At 44.8% G+C, this 27,030-nt stretch overlaps 1 protein-coding gene across 4 annotated transcripts in view; it reads left to right on the top strand.

Annotated features, from left to right (window-relative positions):
- Positions 1-8,425: 8,425 nt before the first annotated feature.
- The window catches only part of NRIP3 (nuclear receptor interacting protein 3), a 46,884-nt gene continuing 28,279 nt past the window's right edge, over positions 8,426-27,030 (top strand). For 2 of the 4 annotated variants that reach the window (XM_039533611.1, XM_039533612.1), the window contains exons 1-3: positions 8,426-8,482; positions 15,066-15,189; positions 26,906-26,933. Coding sequence is in view for 1 of the 4 variants with exons in the window: in XM_039533612.1 (XP_039389546.1) it covers positions 26,927-26,933 (7 nt within the window). In the remaining 3 variants the exon portion in view is untranslated. The remainder of the gene's footprint in view (positions 8,483-15,065; positions 15,190-26,905; positions 26,934-27,030) is intronic. The other 2 variants (XM_039533610.1, XM_039533613.1) reach the window with 1 other exon arrangement.

The following is a 27,030-nucleotide window of genomic DNA, read 5'->3' on the forward strand; positions in this document are numbered from 1 at the left end:
CGACTAGAGTGAAAAGTTGAGCTATTCAGACATGCTTTTTGACATTATAAGCACTATTGTGTGCTAGGTAAACTATATACACATTGGAGGTAAAAAACCCTGTAGGACAGGGATTGTCTCTCTTCAATATCTCTACATTGCCCAGAACAATGGGGGCCTTTGGGTGCTACCATAATGTAAATATTTACTACTACTAATAATAATGTAAGATCTGCAGCTTATTTAAATCCAAGTGATAGGAATGGATTTGATCAAAATAAGAGGGAAGGAATGGTATTATAATCTCTGAAAACATAATCGAAGGGTAACAGTCTACAAATATATGTAAATTAAATAAACCATCTGGATTCTTTCAAATGCAGATAAATGGTTTACTGTCTGTGTTAATTACATTCTGTAAACGAAGTAACAAAGAAAATGTAAGTTTCCCTAGGTACTCTCCACGTTCTTTTTATACAGTTCCATTCATACATCACTCATTCTGACTACAACTTTGCCCACACAAGTACTGCTTTTTAATAATTCTGGGCCAAATTCAGACTTGGTGGAAGGAGGTGCAACTCTGTTGATATCAATGAAGCTGCATCCTCTTACACTAGGTCTCAATATGGCCCATTACTTTTGTATGATTCTTTTGCTCGTAGGCAAACTATTGCTCTTAGATCTGTATGGTGGCAATCAGCACTGGTATTCTGCTCTCCTGTGTAAAGCTCCAGTGGACATTAATGAAAAACCCACATGTGCAGGGAGAGCAGAATTATCTGTTCATGGGCTCATGGATGCATGAATTAAATTCTGCCCTTAAAGGTGAGTACACATGATTTCCCTCAAAATCAATGTTAGCTGTGCATGACCTTTGAGGGTAGAATTTGGAATTATTTTATTAAATGCACTTTTCAGTCCTAAAAGAAACAAACATTTGCTGTCTAACTGCATCTTTGTGTTCCTACAGCCATTGTCAAGAGGGTGTTCTGATGAAAGAAATCCAGAATATCAAAGAATCTGTCAGGTGGTAAGCAAAGTTCTCTGGGGCCTCTATGTAGAAAAACCCATTTAGTATGCAATGAAAAATGTGAACCGGTAAAAAAAAAAGTAAGTTTCAACCCTTTTGTGGTCCATGTTTGTGAGCTGAAGTTTCATTCCCTAGTAGAACAACGTCCATAGCATGTTTAGGGCAATCCACTATGCAGCATAGGCACCAAATTTGATCTAACTTAGGGCTGGTTTACACTACAGCTGTAAGTCAACCTAAATTACACTACTTCCGTTACGTAACTGAAGTCAATGTAACATAGGTCAACTTACTGCAGTGTCCACACTGCACTGTCGATGGGAGACACTCTCCCGCCGACTTCCCTTACTCTTCTCAAGGAGCTGGAGTACAGAAGTCGACAGGAGAGCGCTCTGCCATTGACTTAGGGGTCTTCACCAGACCCACTAAATCGACACCACTGTATCGATTGCAGCAGTGCCGATCTGGCCGTAAGTATAGACAAGCCCTTACAACTGTTATTATCTGAGGCCCAGTCTCTTTTTAATGGAAAGTTTGCCTGATTAATGACTGTAGATTTAGGACCCTGGCAGGTAATATTGTCTAGGTTTTTAAAAATTTACAATGAAATTTCATTTAAATGACTACCCAAAGGGGCCAGGATAAATGGTTCATGGTCTAATTTAACTAAAGTAAGGCCACACTTGTACTGGAAACGATTGTAATATTTTGAAGTGGTCACTTAAGACAGAAGTTGGATTGTTGAAGATGGTCTGCAGCGTAAGTGTATTTTGTACACACATACTTTTATACGATAGTCAATGGGAATTTTGTGTGCAGAAAAACTGCATGACTGGGTCAATACAAAGCGACTTTGCCTTGTACCCTGTGTGTGGCTCTAAAATGGCAAAGGTGGTTGGAATACTGTCCTGACTGTGCTCTCTTCTGTGTGCTATGGTGGGAGGAAATATGCTGTGAACATAAAGCCTAGGACTAATCGATCAGAGTCGTGACTTTGTCTGGGAATCTGCATATGGGATTGAATAAAAAAGATGGAGAATATTGTGGGGCAAAGGTTAGAGAGTGTCCCTTTCATGAGGCTAAGATGGCGATGTGAGACTGCTATCACAGAAGCAGCCTGTAGAGATATAACTGTCATTCAGTTCAGGAGGGAAGAGACTGAAAACTCATTCAGGGCTAATAACCTTGGGTTATTTAGAATATCTGAAAAGTCATGAAAAGCGGGGCAGAGCTTTATTTTGAAACAACATGTTTCAAACTCACTAACTCAGGACACACCATGTCCATTGCCATAGCTCACATAGTACCACACAGAAGCTCCTCAGATCCTGTCCTGCCAAGAATGGGTGACATTAGCAGTATGTAAATCCCCCTAAAGGCAAAACACTTGATTTGGAAAAAATATTCCGTGTTCTCAAGAGAGTGTACAATCGGGAAAAGCTGTGCTGATACCCAAATCAGGTTAGAGTTTGTAAAGCACTTTGAAGATGTAACATGCTACGTAAGTGCTATGTATTATTATTTATTAGGATCCTTTAAATACATGCCAATATTGTTGCCAAAAGCAAGCTAGCAGTGTGTGTAATGCTAATAGTATAGTTTCTACAGTTTAATATCATGCATACTGAGGAGACACAGTTCATGAGACAGCATCAGCTACAGCTACACAGTTGGATGTCAAACGTAGAGGCTTTATCTAACATTTGACTATTGGCCCCACCCAGTAGTGATAAAGACAAATACGTACAGTACATGCAATTTATGCAGATCACACTTCACTTACACAAAGTATTTGCCATGTCTACAGCAAGTTGAGAGTAAAAGAAGATGGAGAACAAGATTTGACTTACATTTAACTACATGGCATAAGGTTTGAGTGATTTTTTTTGTGTGTGTATGTGATGTTATTAGAGTGATTAAGCTGCACAAAAATACACAGGGCCAAATTCTGCCTCCACTTACGCCTGAGCAGCCCTCCCCAAAGCCAAGGGGAGCTGTGTATAGAAAGAACATAACTCAGCGGCAAAGGATTAAAGTTTCAGTGCTTGCTTATTATCAAGGCAATAGCCCAGATTCGCAGTGATGTTTGTTTCTGTGTAATCTACATAGTAACAGCTGTGTCCTTTCCCTAACTTGCCTCAAGTCAATCTTGTATGTCTTATCGTGGCCAATTGTAAGAACAGAGAGCTTTGGCTGAGAGAGGCATTGTAGGATGTTAAACGGCACGAGAGCCAGGGAAGTAGTGCAGTGGCAGGGCCTGAGATTGGATGGGAGACCTTCGAGGTGTTGTAGGGTGTGATAGTGATGGAGCAGGAGGCACTCAGTCAGTATTGGAGCCGCATGCCAGGGATGCTATGCTGCTGGAGATGTTGTATTTTGGATTAGAAGTAAAACTGCAATCCTGACCCCACTGATCATTGAGAGCCTCCATGGAATGTCTGACTTGGGTCTGGCTGTGTTACCCTCATGTATTGGCCAAATTCTATATACTGTAATTCCACCCAGCCTCCCTCTGCACTGTCAATCAGATACATTCTCCCTCTTCATTTCCTGTCCTAAAGCAGCTGCTGCCTTTCAGGCCAAAGGGGGGTGCACTGCAGTGCTGGGCCAGGCCTGTGTAGGAAGGGAAACACGATCCTGCCACTCCCCTCTGAGTCCCCATGTTGGGAGGCAAGGCAACCAGTGCTGCTGTCTGCTCTCCCCTGACTGCCCAGCCGGTCCCTCTTAGCTCTGCCCCCAACTGCACAGGCAGTGCCCCTCCTGGAATGGAAACCTGAGCAGAGAGCAAGTGGTGCTGGTGAATTGGCTGCTGAGTTAAAGGCTCCCCTGTTACACACACCTGGCAGGAGGTGAGGTGTTGCCCTGGGACAACCCACCATGTCCCTTCAGTGGAAGAGGGGAGGGATGGGACTATCTTAGGATAGGGGCAGAGTGTGGGGTGTAGTGAGAGGCACGTTGAGAGCAGGCTCTGAGGGTGGCATGGTAGGGGGTTTCTAGGCTAGGAAGGAGGGTGGGGGTCTAAGGGCAGGGGATGGGGATGAGATAGGGGAATGGGGTGCTTAAGCAGGGAGGAGGGCATGTTAATGGAGATGGGGAAGCCTTAGGGCAGGGAAAGTATGGGGCATGATAGGGAGAATGGGGTCTTGGGGGAGGGGGCTGAGGATAGGAGTCTCCAGGAGGACAGGATAAGTAGGATTACCACCTTTGAAATACAACCCCCCGGCAGCCCTCCCCCCCCGACAACACACAAGGCAACAAACTGGTGCAGGTATCTACATAGAACGTGGTCACGACCCCCCACTGCATGCTCCTTGCCTCATTCACTTGTGTTGCTCTGGTGTTAATGTTTTTTTATGTACTGGTACTGATTTCGGGAGGAAGTGATAGAAAAGCTGGGATGTTGCAAATCAATCCAAACATGATGGCACGGATGTGGTTGGGTAGCCTGCCTGGCTCGAGCAGCAAAATTATTACACTTTCACTCACATAGGTGCTAATTCTGTCAGCCAACTTACAAAAATAAAGTTGTGAAAAGGCTTTTATTCACAGTGAGAACAGTGGTTTCATTCAGCTTAATAACTAACCAGTATGCTAGTAACTGGACTAAAGACTAGAGTCATTGCTATTTCTGTATAGTATTTAATAGAGATCGTGAGTCTGTGCGTCTGTGTCTGTAGCATTAGGATGACAGAAGGATGCCGCAATATGGAAAACAAAAATATTTATTGATCTCATACTTGGTATCCTTTTATAAATCTGTCTGTCTTTGCCATTTGCAGCTAGGACAGATAATCAAGGCATAGTTTCTCACCTACTTGCTCGTGTAACTTCCCAACGCAGCCCAGCATCTAACATAAATCATCCATAGAACACACAAGAGTATGATCTGTGAGAATGTGGCTTTCCCCTACCCCTACTGTATTAGTACATGCAATACTACGGAAGTAAAACTTGGTGTTGACAACAGCATTAGTTAGGGATGGCTATGGCCTGTGTGCAGTCATCTGAACACCTTGATGTATCAGCTTAGACCCCTGTGTGCACTGTTATGAGCTCACAGAAACACCCCCCAGCCCCAAATGCAATTGGGTGTGTGCTGCACAGACGTGTACTCTGTGATTCCTCCCTTATAGCAGGCACACATAGTGGTGTCCTCTCTTATGTAACTATCCTTGCAGGATATGCACAGGTTGTGGCTCTCTGTGGTGGCCATGTTTGCCATTCCGTTGAGTGATGCTTTGCATGTGGATCATGGGCCATACAAGTGTGCTCCTTAACACACAGTTGTTTCCTGGTGTTTAGCACAGATGGAGCGCTTACCACATGGTTTTCCCACAAGAGGGCAGCATATGGCCCCTAGTGAAACAGCTATTAAAACAACACACGATGCCAAGCAACCAGAGGTTTTGTTCTATGTCCACTGTAGCAGAGGGCTTCAATCTAAAGGGGACATTGAAACAGAGAGCTTCATTATGGAGGGCCCATTTGTTTCCTGCTGCACAGATACATTACATGGTATTCATGAAAAATACCTTGTTACACAGCCATAGTTTCTACTCTGTGTGGTGAAATCTGAATGAAGAAGCTGCTTCTCTCTGATCCAGGCAAGAAAGACTCTAGGTCTAAGCAGTGAAAGCAGTCAGATAAATAACTCTAACAAAATGATTCATCCAGTTTTACTGAAGGCACACTTACTAAAATAGCAGGATGATGAAAATGTAAAATCCTGTTACACCCTGGATAGCATTTGTAGCAGCAGCCATTACAGTCACTGTAACTTTGCTGAATAAACATAATGACTTTGAACTGACTTTAAACAAACTCATATCTTGCATTATTTCATATCCACAAACTTATTTCAAATGACAGAAACAAAATCTGGAAACAGCTGTGAAGTGTGGAAAATGCATTTTCCACCTCTTCAGTCGGCAGTGGAAAGAGACCTTTTTTCTGAACTAACCTCCACACTGCCTCCCATCAGGACTGTTGTCTCCGCTTTTGAATTCCCAGTGCAAAAGAATCCAGGTTGAAAGTTGTGGTTTGCACAGAGAAAACACCCTAGCGCACAATGGGAAAAGGTATCCTGGATGGGTAAAACTATGCACAATTACTATTGTTTGTGTATGAACACCTTAAGTATTTTTGACAATCTGTTTCAACATGAAAAGTCCCATCCTTAATGTTAGCCAGTTCTTATACTCGTCATTAATGACATCTGAAAGTTTAACCCTGTCTGTAGAACTAATACCTTTTTTTTTTTTCATTTTCTTCCTTTTTTCAGAAAAGCACGCTCAAGCTGGATGACAGCTTGACCAATATCCAATGGGCAGGATCTCCTGGAATAGTTGAGTTCCTAAGGTAGAGCAGAAGCCTTTTGAAGAAAAGGTACTCAATAGCTCAGTATTTCTGATAATTCTCCTCAGTGCTGAGCAGACCTAAGCCTGTAGACAGCCTAACATCCAGGCTTAGCGTAAGCTAAAGTACTCAGCAGTTCACTAGACAGGAAGGTGAAGGTATTTAACTAAAACCACAACATGGTAAACACACCCACTCAGTAAAATTACATTCCAGGCCATTTGTGTACTTGACACACGGTTGGCAAATGTGTGCATTTGCAAATATTAGCACTGAATATGCAGTAATGTCTCACTCAATCTTACTGATCATGAGTTGATACATTTTTGAATATGTTGTGTGGAGAGGGCGTGATATTAACTCGCTTGTACGGCACTACTTGGGAGTTCTGGATGTTTGGCCTCATAAAGTAAACATCACAGCGCCATGTAGGTGAGAGATCCTGTGTTTGATTAGCACTGTGGTGTCTGCTTCTTTTCTATTGCTAGGCAAAGTATTTTTATCCTAAATGGATACTGTCAAATAGCTCAGGCTCAAATTTTGATTTATCATAAAAATATCAGGCAAATTCAGGATTCAAAACTTGGGGGGGTTGTTTTTTTCTGCTGGGAAATTGAAACCGCCCCAAAAGTTTGCGAAGGACCTACACAAAAATGCTTTCTCTCCCTTCCCACTTTCTGCCCTCTCTCAAGGAGGGATGCTGCTGTAGTAGTTATGGAGAAAATATTTGCCAAATAACGTCCTCTCTAGTCTCAACTGGTCTTGAGAGGCAGAATATTTTCAAGTTTTGTTTATAAAAGATATAAATAGTAGTGTTATGATTTGGAGAACCCACCGTCCTTATTTGGTGAGATAAACATCTGGCTGCAGGGTTTTAGCAAAGGACCTGGGAAGCTCCTAGGTTCTAATCCCATTGTGTAAACTCGGGCAACTGGACCAATGCACAAGAATGGCAAGCAAATCCACCCAGAAAACTGGCTTTAACCAGTAGGATCTCAGTAAAAATCATGAGCTGTATCAGAGCTGAGCTTTCCTAGCTATGTTTTGGAACCGAATTATTATTTTTCCGTAGTTTTTAACTTTGTCACAATATTTTTGTTATGCAGGCTGTAAAACGTTCTAAATCAGACCTGACAAAACAGCCCTTTCATTCCTATTCAGAAATCATGTAACAAGCACTCAATAATGTTTGGAAAATGAAAATGACCTTGCCAGCTGATTTATATCTGGGTAGAAGAAAATTTTTCATATTACAAATACCACACCAACCCCAAGCTGGAAGATAACAAATGTTAAATGGAGTACATGTTCATTGTGTGTGTGGAGTTCCTTAAAGGAGGGTCTTTCATACTGAGAGACACTTTCAAACATAATGAACTTCAGAATCAGAGCTGAGTGAATAACTGATTTTTTGGGTTTGTTGGGCAAACTGAAAAATCTGGAAAAAAATTGTTTTGTTTCGAACTGAATGCTCTGTTGGATCTGAAACAATGTTTTTCATCTTTTTTGTTTTGGGCATGTTACTTTTTTCTTTTTCTTTAAAAAAAAATAAATCTAGCTAAATTTCAAAATGAAACATTATTTGGAAATGAAAAGTCAAAGCATTTCTACTCGTCAAAAATATGTTTTCATTATTCTTTATTGGCCGAAACTCTTCACTGATTTGGACCCGAATTCATGAATCATTTCAATTGAGCTGAAACTGCATTTTTCAGCAAATAAATGATTTGTCTGAAAAATTTCACCCAGCTCCATTTAAAGTGGCAGGCCAAATTTAGGCCTGCTGTGAGCTGGTACAATGTTACTGAAGTCAATGGAGTTATAACTATTTGTACAGCAGACTTAAATTTGGCCACCTCACTCCACTTTGTCTTCCCTTGTATTTTCCCTGTAATGCTTCTGACTGTGTGTTCTTGTTTGCTAATGACCAATTCTTGTTTAAACAGGGACTTCTCTCATCTCAGCTGAGCTTCTCCTTTCATATGATTCTGCAGTGAAGTCATCATGTGGTATGTGACATCAGTCACTTCCATTCTTATGTCATAGATACAGAATTGACTTTACCTCAGAGTCAAGCCAATAAAAAAGCAGGGCTGTGAGGAACTTGGCCTGGTGGTGAGACAAATATCTGTAATAATGGAGATAGAAAATGGAGCACTGTAGCGGGGTGCTGGTGCAAAGGCACCTAATTAGCTCCTGCTCAGCCAGCCCCAATCAGGGGAAATAGATTGGGGCTGGGGAGAAGTCTGGTGCCTGGCCTTTAGAACTGGCTGCACCCACGGGCCTGAGGGTTGAAGGGCTATAAAGGCTGACTGGCAGCCAGAAGAAGGGGGAATGGCCAGGGGAAGGTCAGTCTCCAGGCTGAGGGCAGACTCTATGCGGAAGAAGAGATTGTCAGGCCTGCAAGCTGTATATAGTATATCACTGGTGGTGGGAGAACATGTGTAAATAAAGCCATGGGTGCTGCAGAACTAGAAGCCTCTCTGAGCTTTATTGGGGCAGCCAGTGGTCCCCAGGAAGAGGGGTGGGAAGAGAACCCTGTTACAAGCACAAACAAAAGGAAATATTTCTTCATACAATGCACAGTCAACCTGTAGAACTCCTTGCCAGAGGATGTTGTAAAGGCCAAGATTATAACAAAACTATAAAAAAAAGAACTAGATAAATTCATAGAGGATAGGTCCATCAATGGCTATTAACCAGGATGGGCAGGGATGGTGTTCCTAGCCTCTGTTTGCCAGAAACTGGGAATGGGCGACGGGATGGAGCACTTGGTGATTACCTGTTCTGTTCATTCCCTCTGGGGCACCTGGCATTGGCCACTGTCAGAAGACAGGATACTAGGCTAGATGGACCTTTGATCTGACCCAGAGTGGCTGTTCTTATGTTCACGCTTTGAGTTACAAGGGGAAAAGCGTTTGGTCATCTTATCATAGTCTAGCAGCAAAAATATTCTGACTGGAAGTCTTTATGGGCCTGTTGCAAGTCACGGTTGAAGTGCATTAGCAGAGCTGTGTGGAGGAAGTGTGTACTGCAGGCCTGCACAGCATGCGGCCCGCGGAGCCTCACTGTGCGGCCCGCCGGGGGATTCTAAATCCCCCCCACACGGCGCTCTGCGGGCAGTCCAGAGCCATTTGAATCCCAGCCACGGCAGGGAATCAAAGGGCTCTGAGCTGCCTGAAGGAGCAGGGAGCCCAGAGCCCTTTAAATCTCAGCCGCGGCAGGGAATCAGAGGGCTCTGCACTGCCCGCTGTGGCTGGGAGCCCAGAGCCTTTTAAATCCCAGCCGTGGCCGGGAGTCAGAGGGCTCTGGGCTGCCTGCAGCCGCGGGGAGCCCAGAGCCTTTTAAATCCCAGCCACGGCCGGGAGACAGAGGGCTCTGGGCTGCCCGCAGCCGCGGGGAGCCCAGAGCCCTTTCAATCCCAGCTGCGGCCGGGAATCAGAGGGCTCTGGGCTGCCTGCAGCCGCGGGGAGCCCAGAGCCCTTTAAATCTCAGCCGCGGCCGGGTGTCAGAGGGCTCTGCGCTGCCTGCAGCCGCGGGGAGCCCAGAGCCCTTTAAATCCCAGCCGCGGCCGGGAATCAGAGGGCTCTGGGCTGCCTGCAGCCGCGGGGAGCCCAGAGCCCTTTAAATCCCAGCCGCGGCCGGGAATCAGAGGGCTCTGGGCTGCCTGCAGCCGTGGGGAGCCCAGAGCCTTTTAAATCCCAGCCGCAGCCAGGAATCAGAGGGCTCTGCGCTGCCCGCAGGGGCAGGGAGCCCAGAGCCCTTTGAATCCCAGCCCCTGGCCGCTGATTGCCCCCTCCCTAGACCCCTGCCCCAACTGCCCCCCGGACCCCCAGCCCCTATCTAAGCACCACTGATCCTTGTCCCCCGATTACCCCCTCTGAAACCCCTTCCCCTAACGGCCCCTTGGGACCCCAGCCCCTATCTCAGCCTCCCTTCTCCTTGTCCCCAACTGCCCCCTCCTGAGACCCCACCCCACTTCCCCCCAGGACCCCACCCCCTACCTGTCCCCTGATAAACCTCCTGGACTCCCATGCCTATCCAATTGCTGCCTGTCCCCTGACTGCCCCTCCGAACCTCTGCCCCATCCAACCCCCCCTGCTCCCTGTCCCTTTACTGCCCCCTGGAACCTCCTACCCCTTCTCCAACCCCAGCCCGCTTACCGTGCCACTCAGACCAGCGTGTCTGGCTCCCTGCAGCTCCAGACAGTTGCTGCCATGCTCCCCCATGGAGCCCACAGCCCTCTCCCACTCCCAGCACCTGCCTTCCAGATTTGAACACCTCAAAATTCAGGAGTGCTCAAGCTCGGTTTGGGCAGCTTTTACTTCATTTCTCCCAAATCAAATATACTGATCCACTGTAACTTGCTGTAGAAAAAGTAGGATAAAATTGAGCAAGAAATGCTTATTAGCACTGGAATTGCTATTTTCAACAGCCATTGCCTTTTTGTTTGTTTGAAAGGAAGACAGTGATATTGCATTGCAAATTCCCCATAGAAAGAAAGAGTGGAACAAAAGAATAATAAAGGCACCTCAACTTTTCCTCATTTATGGAGGACAGTCTTATAATATGCATCCAGATATCCTCCAATCACACAAGCTGAAAATTGTTCCACTTTACTGCAGCTCTGTAACCATATGGGAACCAATCCTGTCTGTGTTTTGTGCACATCCAAAATTCCGGCTAAATGACCCGCCCTGGGAGCGAGTTACCAGTGACCCAGGGCTGGGGCGGCAGGAGGTGTGGGGGGGGGCGCTGGTGGTGGGGAGCCAGGGCTGGGGCAGCAGCAGGGTGGAGGGAGGGCACTGGTGGGGAGGAAAGGGGGAAGCCCAGCGCTGGGGTGGCAGGGGGTGTGGGTGGGTGGGTGGAGAGCCCAGGACTGGGGCAGCAGGAGGGTACAGGGGGGAGCCCAGGGCTGGGAAGGGGGACAGCCAAATTTTTTTTTGCTTGGGGCAGCAAAAAACCTAGAGCCGGCCCTGCCGGGTTCCCCCAGCTGCCGGAGCCCCGGGCCCTTTAATTTGCCCCTGAGGGCTCCCAGCCACCTCTTTAGCTGGGAGCCCCTGGTTGATTTAAAATAAAGTATCACCTCCCCACCCTCAACCTTCCTTTTTGGCCCACAGCTGTTTTGGTGGGGTGGCGCTGGGGAAGGAGGGTTTGTTTCCGCAGGGCTGGGTGGCCCTGGGGCAGGGTGTTTCCTCGGGCTGGGAGGTTTTGGCCCTCAGCTGTTTTCTTTGGAGGAATGTGGCCCTCTCCACTTTACAAGTTGTGCAGGCCTGGTCTACTGTATCTGCCCACAGTGCTAGTGTGGCATTGCTATACCATATCAGACCACTTGCCAAGTTGCTTTGGCATTCTGCTTCTGGCGCTGTGCCATATAGCTCATGCTTAGAGAGAGGCTAGAAACCCCTATAATACCAGTTGTGCAATGCTGTACTGGTGATAGGGGGATTTCTTCCCTTACCCACACAGAGAAGAAGCTTCTGTCCCGGAGCTTGATATTGGATTATTCTTATTTTACAGCGCTATAGTTATAGAGTCAAAGCCTTCCTGTCTAGGCCTACTTAGGGCTTCATCTGGTGAACAGCATATGGCTAAATACAATTTATACAACTCATTTTATTTAATGCAGTGTAGTTGTAACTGTCTTGGTCCCAGGACATTAGAGAGACAAGGCGGGGGAGGTAATATAATTTATTGGAGCAACTTCTATTGGTGAGATGGACAAGCTTTTGAGCCCAACAGAACTCTTGCTGCAAAATGCAAGGTGGAACAGATTGTTTAGCATAAGTAGTTAGCACATATTGTAAAGGACCATTCAAGGTAGACTGGGCAGTTAACACCTCTGCAGTCATTGGACCAAAAGATGGGGTTAGTGAGTTACAGATTGTTGTCATCAACCATAGATCCAGTGTGTCTGTTCAGTCCAGGATTATTAGTGTTTAGCAAAGTTATGAATTTAAACTCCTAGGCTTATCTTTTGAAAGCGTTGTGCAGGTTTCCTTTGAGGATAGGTCAGATATAGAGTGATCGCTTTGTGAAAAAAGTGTTCACCCACAGGTGATTCGGTATTTTTGGCTTCAGCTACCCTAGAGAGTTTACAGTGGTGGATCTGCAGTGATGCAGCTTCTAATTTAACTGTTCTCCCTTTGGCTTAACTATTCCAGCCGTCCCCCTTCCCCACCGCCCCCAGCATAGCACTGTCTACCCTGGTGTTTAGATCAATGTAACTTACATCGCTTAAGGGGGTCGCTTTTTCCTGAGCTACATAAGTTATACCGCAGTAAGTGCTAGTGTAGACATAGTCTTTGTCTTTTCTCATTTTCCTATATGAGTTCATTTGAGAGTGTAGTGATTGTCTGGTTTCACCCACATAGTTGCTATTGGGGTGTTTAGTGCACTGGATGACATACACCACATACACCATGTTGTGATAGGCACGTGTAGGATCTTGAAAGGTGTGTTATGGGGGAGTGTTGATCATCGTAGCAGTGGAGATATGTCTGCAGATTTTGCAAGTGTTGTTCTGGCAGGGTCTGGTGCTGCTCTGAGTTGTTGTGTCCTGGTCTGTGGGGAGCTTGCTTCTGATACTGAGGTTGGAGAGGTTGGGGAAGTTGCTTGAAGGCCAGAAGTGGGGATTGAGGAAGGATTTATTTCAGGATGGGGTCCCCATTGAGTATGGGTTGTATTTGTTTGATGATACCCCGTATGAGTCCCAATGTAGGGTGGTAGGTGACAACTAAGGGTGTGTAGTTGGAGGGGGTGTGTAGTTGGAGTTGCATTGAAGCAGGTTCTCTTGGGGTATTTGGGTGGCCCACTCCATGATGTGATCTACTTCTCTGGTGGCGTGTCCTTGTTTGGTGAAGATGGTTTTAAGTGTGTTAAGGTGTGTATCTTGGACTTTCTTCTCGGAGCATATTCTGTGGTATCTGAGTGTCTGGCTGTAAATAACAGATTTCTTGGTGTGTTTGGGTGGTTAAGGAATCTGTGAAGGTAGGTGTGGTGATCCATAGGTTTCTTGTACATGGTTGTCTGTCGTTTTCCGTTGTTGAAGCTGATTGTGGTGTCCAGGAAGCTTATGCTAGTGTGGGAGTGTTCTAGAGAAAGTTTAATGGATGGTGGTTGTCGAAGGTGTGGTGGAAATCTATGAGACAGTTTAAGCTGTCTGTCCAGAGGATGAAAATATAGCTGAGATACATCAATGGTATCACTGGTTTTGTGATCTATTTATCCAGAAATTCTTCTTCCAGGTGGCCCTCAAAGAGATTGGCATATTGGGGAGCCATCCTAATACCCATGGCTATTCTCATGGTTTGGACAACATGTTTGTTGTTGAATGCAAAATTGTTATGGGTGATGATGAAATGGATGAGTTTGGCAATGTGTTTGGGGTGGATATCTGAGGGTTATCGCATCATGGAATGGACCACCCAAATACCCTGAGTGGTGTGTCTATTTTATTTGTCATAGTGTTTCTTTTCTAGCAGTGATTTTTCCACATGTTGATTAGCCTATGTAGATAAAGTAGCATTTTCTCTTATTCAAAATGTACATTAACTTCTTTGAGTGTCCACTTGTAATGAGACAAGTAAAGTGACACTTGATCAGTTCTGTATGCCATTCCCTCACAGTTTCATATACCTTCATTGTATCCCCTCTAGGGCTCAGAGCCTGCAAACACACTTATACCTGTGCTTAACTTTCCAATGATAAGAGTTAAGTATGTGCGTGTTTACAGGATCAGGGCCTAATTTTTCTTCTTCCCAGTCTAAAAGAATCAGGATTATTTAATCTCATAAGTAAATTCCATCTTTATTGCCCTTCTTCTAGTTCTGTTCGATCTCCACCTTATTGTAAAATGAGAACAAATTGGACCAAGTATTACGGTTTGTGGCCGGTTTGTTTGTCAATATTACACTGGGTAACTAACAGATGGACAGAGTGTTCAGTAAAAGCTACATAATTGATTCAGTTTATGGGGCAAATAGAAATAGTTTGTAGTCTTTAAAACATCAATTTAGAATATTTTATTGTTTAAAATAATAATGTTATTGACCTGAAAAGACAGTAAGAAGGAAGCTATAACTATGGTTATATGTTTACAGTAACCAATAGCTAAATATTTACAGCAATTTGCTGCCAAATTAGATTGTTTAATCAATTACATCAACTAACAAAAAGAACCATCAGAAATTGACATTCTGAGCCAAACGCATCCCTAGTTTAACACCAATGATTTTGCATCAAAGATAAATTTGGCTCTCTGGCTTATGACATAAATTAGTCATATAGGTCTAAGACCAAACACAATCTCTTCAATTTCCCTAGATTATGTATGCAGTGATCATTTAATATAAATACCTTTGCTCCCTCAACACGTACACTGCAAGTTTTGGTGTAAGCATGTTGCTTCAGACATAGGGACATATACTTGCCAAAATGGGAGGAGACTTTTGCACACAGCTCTTGTAGTTTATAATCCCAATTCAGCAAGACATTTAAGCATATGCTTAAATCTACCACTATTCAGCAAAGCTCTTAAGCATATGCTTAATCTTTAGCTGGTGTCTTCAGTGCTTTGCTGGATAGACGTGGACTGATTGGGGCCTTTAATAGGAGAATAGCCCTTGCAGTGTTTAGAAACTGTTGAGATTTCTAGTTTGTAGACTAGCATACAGCTCTCTAATTATATGTTTTCTAGAGCTTCATCCAACACAATCTTTGCATTCATGACAACTTTACCCATCAGAAGTGTGAAAATTGCTTATTGGATGATTTAAGAAAAAAGGCAGAGAAATGGGGATCCATCATTATAGGAACAGACTGTAAGTGTCCATTTTTATTTGTGAACGGCATATTGCTATCAATGGTGCTTAGTAGTTGGATTTCTTTCACCACCGTCACGTTAAATGGTTTCTTTTTTGTGGATGAGGACACCTGAAGTGTCAAAGGTCCCCTCTCTTGCATGACCTTTTCAGTGAAGAATGCTTATGGAATATCACAAGAAATAGACTCTACATGATAGGAGTGGTTTAAAAGTACTCAACTGCTTTGTAAGAAGGTGGTTGCTCAATCCAGTTAAAATCCTATGAGGCGCAGTCTAATCGCCCTGTGATATGCCGTATGCCATGCAGGGATCCAGCTGTTTCTTTTCTAGATGCACCGAGCTGGCTCTGTAAAGTGGCTTCTTGTTCTAGCCATTGCACAACATTTTTCCTCTGACTCTGGAATCAGCCCAGCCGCGTGACTGACAGCTACAAACAAGCTGCCGCACGCTGCAGCTTTAGAAATGAGAGCCCAGTTCTGGGCCTCTTACTGTGGATTCTTTCCCCTCCCAGCTCTTCTGGGGCCCACAAGGAACAAAGAGGAGCCTCTGGGCAGCCAGCAAAGGGAACCGGTCTCAGCAGGTGTGGAAGCCTCCAGAGAGGCTACTGCCATTCCTGTCTTCATTGGTGTCCCAGCTCAGTCACACTGAGAACGAGTAAAGATGTTGCTTCAATGCTGAAGGAAGTGACTGTTCCCTACCTTCACCCTTCCTCCTCTCTTTCCAGCAAAGACTGAGAGGCGGTGCAGCAAGTAGGCTGGCAGCAGGCTCCTATGACTCTGCTGTGGTTACCAGAGAGCAGAGCTTTCTAAAGGCCTGCCCACTCTTCTGGAATCCCAGCCCACCTGCCACTTTCCCTGCACTGCTTCAGCCCCAGCAGAACTGAGGGAGCGGCAAAAGTCAGGTTGTCCTCCCATCTCTCCCTGCCTCACCAGCAGCAAGGGAAAGAGAACAGCACCAGGAACTAATAGTAAGGGGCTTGTTTCAGTGGGTTACTGAGTGCCCAGATTAGGGCCACTGGGTAAGGTAGAGAGCACAATGTCAACTGTACTGGCCCCTCTCTAGCACTTGTTAATCCAGAAATCACAAAAATCTGCCTTGGGCTTCCCTCCACCCCCCACACTCCCTATTAGTGTAGATTAGTGCGGAGCTTCTGTACTGTACTGTTGGGGTAAGACTAGAACGGGGTACTGAAGCAGAAAGAGTGTGCAGTGTGAAACGGTTGCAGAGCTTTAGCTTTAACATTTAACTGGGCCCCTCCAATATTTTTAACACACTGAATGTAAATTTAAGGTGCAGAATGTCCCAAATATCAAGGCTGGAGGAAACATTCAGCAAGCAAGCGTATCTAAAATTCCTCTTAGGGTAAGGATATATATGGTTAAGTTATGGAGCTACGGTGGGCACTCGGCACATACATTTAGTTTACCTAAGATAAATATTTGCAGCTCAGCTCTAGTATGTGTGTGAAGCGGAGAGGGGGATTAATGTTTCTCAGCATGCTATCAGAATTCACACATTTAATTTATGTATAGGAATAATCTATTGAAAATAGAACAGAATTTTGTGTAACAAATAAGAGGAGGAAAAGCTAACCGCACCCTGGAGTCCCACAGTTAGTGTTTTGGACTGATACAGTCTGCGGAGAAATCTGTGACATCAGCATTAAAAGAGAGAATGCCCAAAGCAAGGGCCTGCCTTTGCATGGAGACTGGAACAGCAGACTGTGGTCTCAATGCAAATGAATTAGAGAAGTTCTGAGCAATATTTTTTAACAAATCAAAAAGGCTTTGAAATAAGAGGCATGTGTGTGTAGCCAGTTGCAGGACAAGAACAATATTAAGATTTTTGTGGATAGAATCCTTTGAGTTTCCTACAAATATTGTTTTGTAGGGAGCCAGCCAGCCAGGGAAAAGACAGTTAAGGTCGACTTTGCTATTGGCTTGTCTGCAAACAGAGTAAATACAGGTTAATTCCTACCATGGTAACTTTAAAAGTCTACGAGAAATGCTTTGGCTAGAAAATGTGCCCTTTCAAGAGAAGAGGAAGACTTCTCTTACCACCTCCAACCCCACTTCCTCTTCCTCCTCCTCATTGTTGTCCTCGTCTCCTTTTTTCCAGTGCCAAGGTTGGGTAGGGCTAATTGGTTTCTTGGGTTAAGTAAGTACCTAGGCTGCCAGCCACCTGAAGTCTAGGGTTCCTTAACACATGCCTATGCAGTATGATTATTATTAAGGCTACGTTTATGTCATGGAAGTCACGGAATCCGTGACTTCCAGAGACCTCCCTGACATTCTCTGCTTCAGCCCCAGGGGCTGTGAGACTCTGGAGCTGGCAGCCAGCGGGGCCCTGGCAGGGTTCCAGCAACAGGCGACAGCAGCGACAGGAGGCCCCCAGCGACAAGTGACAGACTCCTGAGAGGGCCCCTCCTCAGGGTTCCAGTGATGGGTGACAGCCTTGGAAGGGGGAAGCGGGATGCCTTAGGCGAGCGACTGGGGGTGTCCCGTTTTCTCTTTGGGAAACATGGTCACCGTGCAGCTCCCAGCTGCCATGGGCAGAGGGCCCCCCCCGCAGCGTCCAGCTGCTGTGGGTGGAGGGCGAACCCCACAGCTCCCAGCCACCATGGTGGTGGGGGAAACCATGGAGCTGCAGCAGCAAAAGTCACAGAGAGGTTATGGCTTCTGTGAATTTTTATTTATTGCTCTGTGACTTATTTTTCTCTGACTTCTACTAAAAATAACCATGACAAAATCTTAGCCTTAATTATTATGAATAATAGTAATTAGGAGAAGTGCTTTTCAGTCTGCATAAATCAAGAAAATAAAGGGAAGGAAGCTTTGGTGATACTAGTCATTTTAAGCCATAGTTCTGACATACGTGAATCATAGATTCATCGAACCAGAAGGGACCGTGAGAGGTCATCTAGTCCAGTCCCCTGCACTCGTAGCAGAACTAAGTATTATCAGACCATTCCTGACAGGTGTTTGTCTAACCTGTTCTTAAAAATCTTCCTAGGCAATTTATTCCAGTGCTTAACCACCCTGACGATTAGGAAGATTTTCCTAATGTCCAACCTAAACCTCCCGTGCTGCAATTTAAGCCCATTTCTTCTTGTCCTATCCTCAGAGTTTAAGAACAATATTTTTTCTTCCTCCTCCTTGTAACTACCTTTTACATACTTGGCAACTGTTATCATGTCCCATCTCAGTCTTTGATTTTCCAGACTAAAAAAACCCAATTTTTTCAATTATCCCTCATAGGTCATGTTTTCTAGACCTTTAATCATTTTTGTTGCTCTTTCCTGGACTCTCTCCAGTTTGTCCACATCCTTCCTGAAATGTGGCCAGGGACGGCTCTAGACATTTAGCCGCCCCAAACACGGCGGCACGCCGCGGGGGGCGCTCTGCCGGTCGCAGGTCCCACAGCTCTGGTGGACCTCCCACAGGCGTGCCTGCGGAGGGTCCGCTGGTCCCGCGGCTTCACCGAAGCTGAGCGGGACCAGGGGACCCTCCGCAGGCATGCCTACGGGAGGTCCACCGGAGCTGCGGGACCATCGGACCTTCCTCAGGCACATCTGCAGGAGGTCCACCGGAGCCGCCTGCCGCCCTCCCGGCGACCGGCAGAGCGCCCCCTGCAGCATGGCGTGCTGGGGTCTGGAGCTGCCCCTGAATGTGGCACCCAGAACTGGATACAAATACTCCAATTGAGTTCTAATCAGCATGGAGTAGAGTGGAAGAATTACTTCTCATGTCTTGCTTACAACACTCCTGCTAATACATCCAGGAAGGATGTTTGCTTTTTTTTGCAACAGTGTTACACTGTTGACTCATATTTAGCTTGTGGTCCACTATGACCCCCAGATCCCTTTCTGCAGTACTTTTTCCTAGGCAGGCATTTCCCATTTTGTATGTGTGCAATGGATTGTTCCTTCCTAAATGGAGTACTTAGCATTTGTCCTTATTGAATTTCATCCTATTTGCTTTAGACCATTTCTCCAGTTTGTCCAGATCATTTTGTATTTTAATCCCATCTTCCAAAGCACTTGCAACCCCTACCAGCTTGGTATCGTCGCGAACTTTATAAGCATACTCTCTATGCCATTATCTAAATCAGTGTTTCCCAAACTTGGGACTCCACTTGTTTAGGGAAAGCCCCTGGCGGGCCGGGCCGGTTTGTTTACCTGCAGCATCTGCAGGTCCGGTCGATCGCGGCTCCCAGTGGCCGCGGTTCACTGCTCCAGGCCAATGGGAGCTGCTGGAAGTGGCACAGGCCAACGGACGTACTGGCCTCTGCTTCCAGCAGCCTCCATTGGCCTGGAGCAGCAAACCGTGGCCAGTGGGTGCCGCGATTGGCTGGACCTGCAGACGCCGCAGGTAAAAAAAACCAGCCCAGCCCGCCAGGGGCTTTCCCTAAACAAGCGACGTCCCAGGTTTAGGAAACACTGATCTAAATCACTGATGAAGATATTGAACAGAACCAAACCCAGAATTGATCCCTGCAGGACCCCACTTCTTATGCCCTTCCAGCATGACTGTGAACCACTGATAACTACTCTCTGGGAATGGTTTTCGAGCCAGTTATGCACACACCTTATAGTAGTTCCATCTAGGTTGCATTTCGCTAGTTTGTTTATAATAAGGTCATGTGAGACAGTATCAAAACCTTTCTAAAGTCAAGATATACCATGTCTACTGCTTCCCCCTCCATCCACAAGCCTTGTTACCCTGTTGGTCTGACACAATTTGTTTTTGACAAATCTATGCAGACTTTTACTTATCACCTTATTATGTTCTAGATGTTTGTAAATTGATTGCTTATTTGCTCCATTATCTTTCTGGGTAGAAAAGTTAAGCTGACTGGTCTGTAATTCCCTGGGTTGTCCTTATTTCCCTTTTTATAGATGGGCACTATATTTGCCCTTTTCCAGTCTTCTGGAATCTCTCCTGTTTTCCATGACTTATCAAAGATAATTGCTAATGGCTCAGATATCTCCTCAGTCAGCTTTTTGAGTATCCTTGGATGCATTTCATCAGGCCCTGGTGACTTGGGGTATGTCTACACTGGAAACTTCAAAGTGCTGTCGTGGGAACGCTCCCACGGCAGCACTTTGAAGTGCGAGAGTGGTCGCGCGCGAGCGCTGGCAGAGAGCTCTCCTAGCACTCCTGGTAATCCACCTCCACAAGGGGATTAGCTTCGAGCACTGGGAGACAAGCTCCCAGCGCTTGGAGCTTGTCTACATTAGCACTTTAAAGCGCTCAGACTTGTTGTGCCCAGGGGGGTGATTTTTCACCCCCCTGAGCCAGCAAGTTAGAGTGCTATAAAATGTAAGTGTAGACAAGCTCTTGAAGACGTCTAATTTGTCCAAGTAATTTTTAACTTGTTCTTTCACTGTTTTAGCCTCTTCTGATCCTACCTCATTTTCACTGGCATTCACTATGTTAGACATCCAATCACCACCAACCGAAAACCGAAACAAAGAAGTCATTAAGCACCTCTGCCATTACCACATTTTCTGTTGTTATTGCCCCCACCCCGCATTGGGTAACAGGCCTACCCTGTCCTTGGTCTTCCTCTTACTTCTAATATATTTGTAGAATGTTTTCTTGTTACCCTTTATGTCTCTGGCTAGTTTGATCTTGTTTTGTGCCTTGGCCTTTCTAATTTTGTCCCTACATAGTTGTGTTATTTGTTTATACAGGTCTGTCACATCTTATGCACATTTAACATGTGCGATTTCAGCTTTACGCGGTCAGCAAAAACAAAAACCCCCAAAAAGAGAAAAATAACAATTTTAATACTGTAGTGCAGGAGATTCCGCCCGCCATTCAACTCAATGTAATTTTGACTATACGTGGTTTTCACTTTACGCGCTAACCGTGGAACGGAACCCCCGCGTAAGATGAGACTCGCCTGTATTCATCTTTTGTAATTTGACCTAGTTTCCACTATTTGTAGGGCTCTTTTTTAATTTTAGATCATTGAAGATCTCCTGGTTAAGCCAGGTTGGTCTCTTGCCATATTTCCTACACAGTGGGATGGTTTGCTCTTGTGCCCTTAATAATGTCTCTTTGAAAAACTGCCAACTGTCTTCTATTGTTTTTCCCCTTAGACTTATTTCCCATGGGATCTTACCTACCAACTCCTTAAGTTTACTAAAGTCTGCATTCTTGAAATCTATTGTCTTTATTTTGCTGTTCTCCCTCCTACCATTCCTTAGAATCATGAACTCTATGCTTCTGCTTCCATGATTGGCTTTTAAAAAACTGAAACTATAAACTATCTTTCAGTGTTGTATGTCAAATGAAATAGGAAGATGAGCAAAGCTTACATTTGTGCAAGGATCTGCATTGTATCTGGTTCCTGTGCCAGTTTTCATTAATTGCTCAGTGGCCTACCAAACGCCAGTTATATCCTCTAATGTTCCGTATAAAAGATATGGAGAGAAGGCTCCAATTGTGCCAAAGGTAAATGGTCAAATCTGCCATTAGGAACAGTTATCTAGACAGGAATGTTCATGTTTGTGAATGAGCTCTTTAGCCCAGTTCTGGAAGCTACTTTATCTGTTTATCCACTGAAATTTCAGGTAGTGACACATGGCTACTGGCTGAATAAACTGAAATTCTTAATCTTGATAGCCAGAGGCCTAATGCTGCTTATACCTTCCTATAGTATAGCATTTTCCAACTCCATAGATTTTGTAGTTCTTAACATAAATAATCAACTTTCTTATTACTTGATTAAAAAAACAACTAAAATTTTAAGAACATTTGTAACAAACCCATATAGAAAATACATCCTTTCTAATCTTTGAATTATCTCAATTGTTGGAGTGATTACACTGCATCTGACCCTTTTCTTTCTCAGACAGAATCATTTATTTCTCCACTCCAGTTCATCTGGTTACACTTGGTGGAATTTCCTAGTCTTTATTTTGCGCTCTGTCTCTTTCTGTGAAATTTGTCTTCATTTCAGGAGTAAATTGCTCTTTCTGGGACTCCAATCTACCTTCACTTCAGTTTCCAGCAGTATAAACTACTCTGTCCTTTTCTTTCCTGGATTCTTCTGTTTCCTGCAGCATTTTATCTTGACAAGAGTCACTTTAAGATGTGGCTGTTACTAACACCCTGTTTCTTAAAGGAGAGATGAAAAATCATACGAAGACCAAGCACCGTCTCTGTCCATTTTTACTCGCCACTGGGAGGGGAGATGAAAGGGTCTGAGTAAAGCTCCCCAGCCTTTCTTCCCCGATGTAAGCTATAAAGCACAGGTGCAAACTAAACCAATATAAGCACAGCTTTAAACTGATGCACAGCATTGCACTGGTGTAACAAAATCGGTTTAACATCTCACATGGTGCAACGTCTGTGTTTAGACAAGCCCCGAGTGAAACTCACTCAGTCTTAAGTTCCCTTTTCAGCAAGGAATGCAAACGGGCAACTTGATTATCCACATACCCATCTAACCTCCTAATCTGGAAGAATTGGGACAAACAATCTCAGGACATCAGAAGCATGATGGTGAAGTTGACATTGAACGGAAGAGAGCAGGCGTCCCTCATGCTTTCCCCATGGGACTGGCTTGGGGACCGGGGGCAGAGGTGTTGGGCTTTGATTTTGCCAATCTGGCCAATGCCTTGGGTGTGGGAGAGGGCACAGGTGCTTCTCCCCATTTCAGATTGCAGGCTGCTGATATTTGAAGCATCACCAGCAGCCTGCCTTTGCTCTCCAGCATATGCAGCCTGTCTATGTCTGCAGCTATGAAACTTCCAGATTTCCAGCCGAGTTTTAGATATAGGTTGTGATGTGAAATTACTTTTTCTTTGTTTTCTGACAGCTGCCATTGCTTGAGGAAAATCAAAGTATCAGCCTCCAATCTTCTGTTACTGTGTCCCGAGCAGCTCCTTTCAGAAACCCCCAGCAGAGAAAATGAGTCAGAAGAAAGACTGTTGTCAAACACTGGGAAAACTACACACATCAACAATCCATGCACAAATGGAAGCACCTGCTGCTGCAAGTGATGGAGCTGGTTTCACAGAGCTGTGTGGGGCACTTACATTCACATTTGCAAATGGCGAAAAATATTTCATGGGGAAGGCTGTAGTCTAGCTGCAAGGATCCTTCCCTATCCCTTCTAAAAATAGCCCATAATCAATGTTAGGAGGCTTGTCAACCACCACACCATACAAAAGCACACATTGTTTTGGCCAGATTCTCTGGCAGCTTCATAGAAGAGGGACGAATTCCTCCAAAATTAGAAGAGAACGTGTTTGATAGCAGCCTGGTTCAAGTCTTCTGGTGATGGCAGCCTTGGTTTCATGCCACTTTGGAGTCAGGAACAGGGAGAAAGATCTCGATGAACTTTGGGTATGTCTACCCTGCCAAAAAAACCCAACCAAACAAAACAAAAACTAACCCCACTTCAGCAAGTCACAGAGCCCAGGTCTACAGATGTGCTAAAAATAGTAGATGTTCTGGCTTGGGCTTTGAAGCCTGAGAAGGGACATCCAGCCTGAGCCAGAACAGCTATTTTTAGCACCATAGTGTGAGCCCAAGTTTGTAGATCCGGGCTCTAAGAGACACTGCTGCGGGGTTTTGTTTCTGTTTGCAGTGTAGATGTACCCTTTGAGGCCTTACTCCCATAAAAGCTAGTTCTTCCATGGAAACACCTTTGTCCAGCAGAAAGAGACCTTTGCTAAAGTATTTTCTGATTTAAACATACCAAACTTGGAAGAAGGAATACATTTGACTAATCTGAGTTGATTGTTTGTTTGTAACAAAAGCTAATTGGTGTGTTAAAAACACAGGGAAAAACTTACGTACTGCTTTGGATACAGCATATTTTGATTACATAGAGAATATGTTGCTTTTTTCCTCCTCTTTAACATCTAGGAAAGGGGGTCAATCCAAAGACCTTTTTTATCCTATAAATTGCCCTAAAGCACAAAGATTTGATCTTATTGGGTACATTTTCTGCTCGTCTGTTGGCGTAAGGTATATTTATAACATGTGGATGGCGTAAGTGAATTTGCAGGACTTGTTTGTTTGCCAGATTAATAAGTAAACTGTACCATGGAGCTGTAGTAGAAGCTTTTATTTTAGTACTCCTCCTGATAGGTCAGCTTTGATGCAGATGCTCTTCTTGCTGTGAGTCAGTGCTAACTGGGCATTTGCTAATACAGCTAGACACAGAATGCTTCTGCAGTGTGGCTCCTTTTATATAGAATTCACACACTGCTTTTAATATAAGCCTTTGTTTTATTGTACCCTCTCTTGCCTTAGGGATGGCATAGAGATCATTAAACATCTTTATTTAATCAACTGGCTGAGTGCCAACTAGTACTTAAGGTGAAAAATAAGATGCTTTTGTCCTCATCCGTGTTCAAGCTGTTTTGCCTGTTGGGGATGTTTTGGTCGTTATCTTTCAGCACAGACACAGAATTGCTGAATGCTCAGGTCAGTTCCCACTTCAATGGCCTTTTCAGTCAAGAATGGGAAAGAACCGCCTTCCATGTCAGAGCATTCTGCATTTTAGTTCCCCTTCTTCGGGAGCCTGGCGTCATGTTATAAAGTGGCTTAGGTTGGATGACTATGCAGTTGCACGCTGTACTAAATTGGTTACAGAGCTCAGAGGCCTGAGCTTATCCAAGGGGCTCCTCCTCCCGAGCATCAGCACAGAGCAGTGGTGTACGCTGACGTGAGCAGCATGCCTCCAGGAGACTCTCGACGTCAGCATCACTCTTTGTCTTGGAAGAGAGGCGATGTCTTTGGAACCAGCGTATCTGTGCACTCTCTGAATCATATGGCTTATGGAATGTCAGTGGGGCTGGGGGGGGGGGGTTGATGTAAATGTTTGGATAATTTCTCACTCTATCATAAGTCACAGTTGGTCTTCCTGTCATCGGCTGGGAGCTATCCTGAATGAACGGTTTCCTGTTAGCCTTCAGCACCTTCCTAGCAGTGAAACTGTATTAAGGTTTAAATGTGCTAATATAAATTAATGTGAGATTAATGCTGCATTCCTGCAACCAGACTGATTATATAAGGGGATGGGTGTAAATGAGGAGGGATGGGTGACAGCTGCTCCCACTCTGGCTCACTGTGAGCCACATTCTGATCCCCCTTCCTCTCGTTATGTAGAACCTTTGTGCATTTACTTTAATAAGACTACTGGTGGAGTGAGGTACTATTCAGCGGGAATACCAGAACGAGAATCTGGCCCGATGTGATTTACAGCCAGTTTGCCTACCTGCCTTTTTTTCTTTTTAAAAAAATAATTCGCTCAGTTTCTTGAAGAGGAGATAAACTTGTCTTTCCCTGGTGGGTCAGGTTTTTTTTTTTACTACTTAACCCCATCTCCACTTATTTTTGGTCACTTTCTGGGGGTATTTCTCTCTGCCTCCCCCATTCCCTTTTGCTGGTAAACTGTGACAGACAGAAACTTGTGAAACCCCTATGAAGCCTACATAAAAATCTGAGTTAGGAGCTCTGTCCCGGGTGAGAGAATGAAGCCCTGTGTGTGGCCCAAGGGAGTTAAGGTTCCGTTTAGGTGGAAGATGATGAAACAGTAAGATCCTTGCCTACAATGTGTGGAACCCATGCAGACTGTTCTAAATATTGAGTTGGGTGTCATAAGCTTCAGCCCTGCCTCATGCTTTCTGTGCGTGCACAGGCATTATATTTATTACTGAGTAAAAAATGACGTTTGGTCAAAACCATGCAAATATCTCTCTTTTTCCTCCTTATGTACAATCCAACCAGAAAACTTACTCATGTTTTCAAACACAAAATATTATTTTAAATTTAAAAATAATTCTGGTCTTCAGCCTCTGTTCTGTGCAAGTAAACTGCATGGCTGGCTAAACTGTAGTGTTTAAATGTTCAGGCTCTTTTGATAATAATAAACATGTTGTCTTTCTTCAGCAAGTGAAATCTCCTGTGAAACTCCTTGGATATACTGAAACAAATCCACATATAGTGATGGTCCTTAAAATCTTCCCAGTTTCTCATAAAAGGAATGGATACAGATAAGCTGGCCTCAGTACCTGCAGTATTACCATGACACACATCCAGTGCTGCAGATACTTAGCATAACAGAGTGCAGATAGTTAAGAGCCTGGGTCTAATGGCTGCACAGGGAGTAAGGCCAGGCCACACACCCCAGCATGGCCACGTGAAACCTACCCAGACCACGGTGCCAAGTACAGGTGGGGGAGCAGGGGATTGTGTGCCCATATTTCCCCTTCAACCCTCCCACCACCTGGGCAGGTGTGGGAGGGCTCTTCCCCACATGGTGTCAATCAGCAGTCACCTGTATAGGGCTGTAGCAGATTCCTCCGCTCACTCAGAACAGAAGGGAGTGGTTATGCCTCAGGGGTGTCACTGAATCACAATGTCTCCTAGGGCTACTTCTAGGTAGTGCAGTTTGCACATTACCCCTTGCACAGGGCAGAACCTAAAGGCATAATATGGCCCTTAGTTATTGAAGGCACCTGGCAAGCTTTCAAGAGCCACCCCTATATTGCTTATTGCACACGTCTCAGCTTTTTTTTGGTTAAAGACCCACATTTGTTTTATTAGAAAACAAACTGGTTCCACTTGCAAACTCTCATTTTGTGAAATGTTTTTCTATTTTTTTTTTAACAACCCACTCGGAGTCTCCTAGCAGTGTGTAGTGTGAAAGGCAGGTAGCCTATGGCTAATGTTCCTTTGTCGTTCCAGATCTCCCTTGCAGAGGAGCCAATGAGGGGTAAGCATGCTGATTATTCCTCCAGACTGAGTCTGAACTAACCTATGTTGTTTGTGCAGCATATTGCAATGTGCCTAACCCCTCCTTTACTACATTG

The sequence above is a fragment of the Mauremys reevesii genome, linkage group 4, assembly GCF_016161935.1.
Source record: "Mauremys reevesii isolate NIE-2019 linkage group 4, ASM1616193v1, whole genome shotgun sequence".
Lineage (NCBI taxonomy): Eukaryota > Metazoa > Chordata > Testudines > Geoemydidae > Mauremys > Mauremys reevesii.